Genomic DNA, 6,539 nt, shown 5'->3' with positions numbered 1-6,539 from the left:
TTGGTCCATAAAGTAAGATCATGCTACTTCAAGTTATTTTGAAGTGTTGCTAGTTATAGCCCGACATATCAAATTCCATTTGTTTGGAAATTTTTTGATAGATGTTACAACAGCATATTTTATGACTCTATTTCTTAGTTATGTAAGTTCATTATGTTTAGGTCAGAGGCACTCAGCTATGGGCAATCGATATATACACAGATGACTCCGATCTTGTTGCTGGTATGTGGTTCTATGAATATTTATTCACAATAATTGTCTTTGCCTCACTGTTTTTGTTATATGAGATCTGTAATTGATCTTAGGATATTGCTTTCTAGTTCTCATGCACTTAGGTTGCCTTCCCACTGCATCTCCTCTTTCGTCTGCTATTCATGAGTTGCGTGCCACAATCTAGGTATTATCTCCGCAAGATTGTGAGTGAATATAATACCTCTAAATTTTCTATATGTGTATTGCTAATGCTGAATAGTATACTGTAGCTCCTGTCATATTCTACTTTGTCTTTGTATATTCTGTTTCATATAAAAATCTTGCACAATGTGGTATAAGACAGCTCCTTTTGCTACCCAGGAGGAAGAAATTCATTCTCAGAGAGTCCTATCTCCCCATATGTAATCGGAGGAATACAAAAATCACACTTCAAACGCAGTGGCATCGAGGCTGCAACCAACAGTCACCATAAGTTTAACCTTTTTCGGCTAATGATTCTAAAACCAAATTGGTGAAGGTATAAATTGTCTTACGTTTCGAGATAACGAAACCCCCAAAAAATTGGGCCCATGGCTTCTCCACCTCGGCACCACATCATCCACGTCAGCATAACATAACTAATTATGTGATATGTCATCACACAAAATTTCAAAATCCAGCCCACACATTCTTCCAGCCCATGAGCACCAACAGCAACACCAATTCTGAAACAAAAGCTTAAAATCTTTTCCACCACTTTCATCCACATCATCATGACATCACTGATAATGTAAGATATCATCACACAAACGCTTAAAATCCAGCGCACACATTCTTTGACGGTGTGATATGTCATGGCACAAAAACGTAAAATCAAGCCGACATATTCTTTCAGCCAGTAAGCATCAATAGCAACGCCATTTTCTACCTTGCAATTTCTGCGAATGCAACCAAATTGAAAAGGTCTAAGTCAAGTCTAGTTTAAATTAAGGGTTTAAAAAAAAAAAAAAGAAGAGAGGTGACTTCCTTGTTTTAAGTCTAAACTTGTCCTACTTTCAAAGCTAGGAGAAGTTCACTGTTGTGTAAAATTTTAATATACTAGTAAGTGCACGAATCTAGAAATAGAACAATGGTAACGAAGTTGAACCCACATGGATTGTTATAAATTAAAAAGTCTAATTTAAATTTAAAATTAATATTAATCTTAACCTAGTTGAGCAAATTGAGTTTTAAGAGAAATTAAACTAATTAAATTAAGAAAATAATTAAAGTAAAGGAGAATTCAATAAGATAAAAATTATCAAGGTTTCAGAATCAATACTATTTAATTAGTAATTATCTAATTATTAATTAATTTCAAATTTTAGAGTGACAACTCGAAATCAATCCATGTCATCTCATGGATATAACAATTAAGTTCAAATAAAATTAATTTTGTGTAAGTTCTTTTTCTGCTTAATAGTATGATATCTAAGCATCTTATGTAAACATATTGAATAACAAAGAGTCAAAGTTTTTATAAGCACTCTGTGTAAATAATTTAATGAAAGACACATAATCAAATATAATCATATATAAATTTATAGATTCAAGCATAAATTTAGTCAGATATTAATCCTAACAATCATTAATGCATGACAGAATTGGTGAAAATATTTAATAACATCCAACTAATCATGTAAAACAAAAATCATAATTATCAAATAATATATATAGGGAATTAATTAAATAAAAATATAATTATTTCATTGAATTATGTTTCATTCTTAACCTCAGTATAAAAAAATTAGCTAAACATACTTAAATTGAGAGAAACAAAATTAATAAAAATTAACCATGGGAATATTGGAGCTCTGTTTCGCGGCTCTTGCTTCCTCTGGCGGCTTCTCTTTATAATTGACCGAATTCTCTTTTTATAATGCAAGTTGACCGAATTCTTCTCTAACTTCAACTATAATTGTAGTAAGCCAAGCAGCCGCCTCTATAGTTAAATCTTTTAAGATTTTTATTCCACGTGATGGCCATAATCTTCTTTGTCTTCATGTGCATAATCTTCACGTGATGGCCATAATCTTCTTTGTCATCATGTGCATGGATGAATTAATTCACTAGCTTTGGTTTCCTTGGCTTCACTTCCACATGCACGTTTGTCTAATTACTTCCAAAATCAATTAATCTTTATGCTTCCAACTTCTTCATGTCTTTTTTATCCATAATCTTCAATTAATTTTCTATTTAACAAAATAATTTAATTAATTAAAATAACTAATAAAAATAACTAACAATTATATAATTAAGGGTAAAATTTACATATATATAAATATAGATATATATATATATATATATATATATAAATATATATATATATAAAGACATATATATATTATGCTCCTTGCTCACATATAAAGGCAAGCCAAGGAAATTACCTTCTCACTTGTAGAAATGAATACCCACTCTCTTTATTTTCCATCCATGCTTCTTTTTTTCATCACACTGTTGCAAGTTGCAGCCTTTGAAGAGGGAGATCGTGCTGCCTTGCAGGCCTTTAAGTCAATGATTTCTCATGACCCTCAAGGAATCCTCAACTCATGGAATGATTCTCGCCATTTCTGCGAATGGGAGGGCATTACATGTGGTCGCAGGCACAGAAGAGTCACAGCCCTAAACATGAGGTCAAAAGCCTTGCGTGGCTCGTTGTCTCCTTACATTGGCAACCTCAGTTTCCTAAGAGAGATCAACCTTGAGAATAACACAATCCAAGGTGAAATCCCTCGTGAATTTGGGCGTCTGCTCAGGTTAGAAGCTCTGTTTCTTTCAAATAACTCCCTGGCTGGGAAAATTCCAGCCAACTTGTCTTATTGTTCCATGCTCACAGTACTAGCCTTACCATACAACAAGTTAGTAGGAAGAATTCCATTTGAGTTTGTCTCGCTATACAAACTCAAAAGACTAGCTTTACACAGAAACAATTTGACAGGAGGAATCCCACCTTTTCTCGGGAATCTATCGTCCCTGGAACTTTTGTCTCTAGGTGCGAATTCTTTTGGAGGAAATATTCCAGATTCATTGGGTCAATTGAAAGAGTTAGAAGCTCTTGGAATTGGCGGAAACAACCTCTCCGGTACAATCCCGCATTCCATTTATAATCTTTCCTTCGTTGAAATATTTTCGGTGCCTCAAAATCAACTTCATGGAAGCCTTCCAACAAGTTTAGGTCTTACTTTTCCGAATCTCAAATACTTCCAAATCGACCAAAACTTCTTCAGTGGATCAATTCCAATATCTCTATCAAATGCTTCCAAACTTGAAGTTTTTCAAATTGGGAAAAACAATTTTTCCGGAAAACTTTCAGTCAATTTTGGGAGCATGAAGAATCTTTCATTCTTAAATTTATATTCTAGTAATTTAGGAAGTGGGGAAAGTGATGAGATGGGGTTTATGAATTCTTTGGCCAACTGTAGCAAATTGCGAGTTCTCCGTTTAGGTGGAAATCAATTTAGAGGAGCATTGCCTCATTCAATAGCTAATTTTTCAAATCAACTTCAAATTTAGGCCCTTAGTTATAATCAGTTATATGGAAGCATCCCTTCAGGAATAGGGAACCTTGTTGACTTATATTTATTAGAGATGGAGGAAAACCAATTTACAGGCGCAATTCCTAAAGAACTGGGTAAACTTCTAAAATTACAGGGCTTGGATTTTAGTGGCAACCATTTGTCAGGGGAAATTCCTTCCACTCTGGGAAACCTTTCGTCATTATTTCAAATTTTCTTAAATAATAACAATTTATCAGGAGTCATTCCTTCTAGTCTGGGAAATTTGGAACGATTGGCATATTTAGAAATGTTCCAAAATGACCTCAGTGGAAATATCCCAGAAGCCATTTTCAGTATATCCTATCTTTCAAATTCATTGAATTTAGCCGAAAACCACTTTGTTGGATCTATACCTCCAAGGATCGGTAATTTGAAAGCTTTGAGGAGTTTTGATGTGTCTAATAATGGCTTATCTGGTGAAATCCCAATTGAACTTGGTCTTTGCTCTAGTCTTGAAGATATTTATCTAGGGGGTAACTTCTTCCACGGATCTATTCCTTCATTTTTCCGAACTTCAAGAGGTATTCGAAAGCTTGATCTTTCGCGGAATAATTTGTCTGGCCAAATTCCATTATTCCTCGAGGCTCTTTCGTTGGAATATCTTAACCTATCCTTCAACAATTTCGAGGGGAAAGTACCAACAAAAGGAATTTTCGCAAATACAAGTGCAATATCAGTTGCAGGTTGTCACAGACTTTGTGGGGGCATACCTGAATTGCAGCTACCTAAATGCACCGAGAACAAATCAAGCAATCAGAGGATCTCTCGAAGCCTAAAAATATTAATCTCAATTGTGAGCATCTTTTTAGGAATAGTGATGGTGTCATTTTTCATTTTCAGTTGGCACAAAAGGAGCAGACCTTCCAGGCAGCCTTCAGAACCAATGATTAGAAAAGCACTTCTAAAGATGTCTTACAAAAGCCTCCTCAAAGCAACTGATGGGTTTTCCTCAACAAACTTGATTGGAGTTGGTAGCTTTGGCTCTGTGTATAAGGGAGTATTTGATGAAGATGGAACTGTTGTTGCAATCAAAGTGATTAACCTCCAACGCCAAGGAGCTTCTAAGAGCTTCATGGCTGAGTGCAAAGCCTTGAAAAATATTCGTCATAAAAATCTTGTCAGGGTCATAACTTCATGCTCAAGTGTTGATTTTCAAGGTAACGACTTTAAAGCTATTGTTTATAAGTACATGCCAAATGGGAGTCTTGAAAAATGGTTGCATCCAGATGCTATTCCACAAAGAGACAGAGAAATTGAAATTCAGAAGCTTACCCTTCTTCAGAGAATAAGCATTGCCATTGATGTGGCTTCAGCACTAGACTATCTTCATCAGCACTGCCAAGAACCAATTCTCCATTGTGATCTAAAGCCAAGTAATATCCTTCTCGATAATGACTTGTCTGCTCACATTGGTGATTTCGGACTATCTAGATTTTATCAAGCAGTCTCAAATCCAACTGTAAGCAGCTCTATTGGAGTAAGGGGAACAATTGGCTATGTAGCCCCAGGTTATAACTTATATTCTAATCCGTAATTTATTTTTTTAGTATTTTAATTTCTTTTTGCAATTCCTAACTTCTTAATAAATCTTATATTGAAGAGCAGAGTATGGCCTTGGAAGTGAGGTGTCAACAAATGGAGATGTTTATAGCTATGGAATATTGTTGTTGGAAATGGTGACAACAAAAAAACCAACAGATGTTATGTTTGAAGGAGGCTTGAATCTTCATAATTTTGCAAGAATGGCCTTGCCGGATCATGTGATGGACATAGTGGATCCAATACTTCTAAACGACGATGAAGTTTTGGTTGGTACTGATAACCATGGGCGAAGTCAAACAAGAACCAACAGTACATTAGAATGTCTCATTTCTATGCTCAGAATTGGAGTTGCTTGTTCAATGGAGTCACCGCAAGATCGAATGAACATCACCAATGTTGTCCATGAGTTACAATCAGTCAAGAACATTCTCCTTGAACCTAAAACCATGTTCAACAAGCAAACAGATAACTAGATAATGCAATATTCTGCTATAGTTTTTGTCCAAGTGATATAAATTTACATTGTATCTCATGAGATAAATAAAAGGCTCATTACTTTGTTTTATGTTTTTTACAGTCCTAGTCTTATGAATCACAAGGCAACAAAGTTAAAAGCTTCATCCAACAGAAGAAAGTGAAATTTGATCTTAGACGACGAAAACAGGGCTGCCAGAGGAAATAACAATTTTATCACAACTGTATAATTCTATAGGTTTATAATTAAAATTTTGGCGGTATGGAGTATTCCAATTAGAGGCTGGCAATATGATGAACTTTTGTTGTTCACGTTGATTTTGAGCTTTACTAGTTTATTGTGATATCCGTTTGATCATAGTTCGGTGTAGGGACTCTTGGGAACTAGGCAGACCAAACTACCCTTGCTAGGACCATTGAACAGATTTTGCTGATGGCTGATAAAAGTGAAACTTCTCAAGCCTACTGTTTGATGAAAATCCAAAACTGTTTGGTGAAATGCCTCAATGAATGCATAGTGGGGCAGCTAGAGGCGATATCATTTTATCAACCTATGTACTCTTGTGGGTTTCAATTACATTATGTATTCAATCTATGTCCAAAAAAAAAAAAAAAATTTCGGATTTTTTATCCTTCGTCTATGAACGTTCTAGCCAACGTCAATATGTGATGATATTACAACGTAGAAACAATGAAGCCAATTTGGACTAGCTCTCTAGACAAATAGTACACGCT

The 6,539-nt window shown here is 35.0% G+C and overlaps 1 protein-coding gene across 4 annotated transcripts; it reads left to right on the top strand.

Annotated features, from left to right (window-relative positions):
- Positions 1 to 2,587: 2,587 nt before the first annotated feature.
- Positions 2,588 to 5,895, top strand: LOC102607254 (probable LRR receptor-like serine/threonine-protein kinase At3g47570). 4 transcript variants are annotated; one of them, XM_025100282.2, is made up of 3 exons: positions 2,588 to 2,987; positions 4,629 to 5,296; positions 5,394 to 5,895. In XM_025100282.2, exons 1-3 carry the CDS (start codon positions 2,635 to 2,637, stop codon positions 5,801 to 5,803), a joined length of 1,431 nt encoding a protein of 476 aa, XP_024956050.2. In that variant the 5' UTR covers positions 2,588 to 2,634; the 3' UTR covers positions 5,804 to 5,895. The 4 variants fall into 4 exon arrangements, with proteins under 4 accessions (XP_024956050.2, XP_024956047.1, XP_006480379.1 ...); XM_025100279.2 differs by having other exon boundaries at positions 2,843 to 4,945; positions 5,015 to 5,296; XM_006480316.3 differs by having other exon boundaries at positions 2,843 to 5,296.
- The last annotated feature ends 644 nt before the right edge of the window (positions 5,896 to 6,539 follow it).

The sequence above is a fragment of the Citrus sinensis genome, chromosome 6 (assembly GCF_022201045.2).
Source record: "Citrus sinensis cultivar Valencia sweet orange chromosome 6, DVS_A1.0, whole genome shotgun sequence".
NCBI lineage: Eukaryota > Viridiplantae > Streptophyta > Magnoliopsida > Sapindales > Rutaceae > Citrus > Citrus sinensis.
This window is presented reverse-complemented; position numbering and strand designations above follow the sequence as displayed.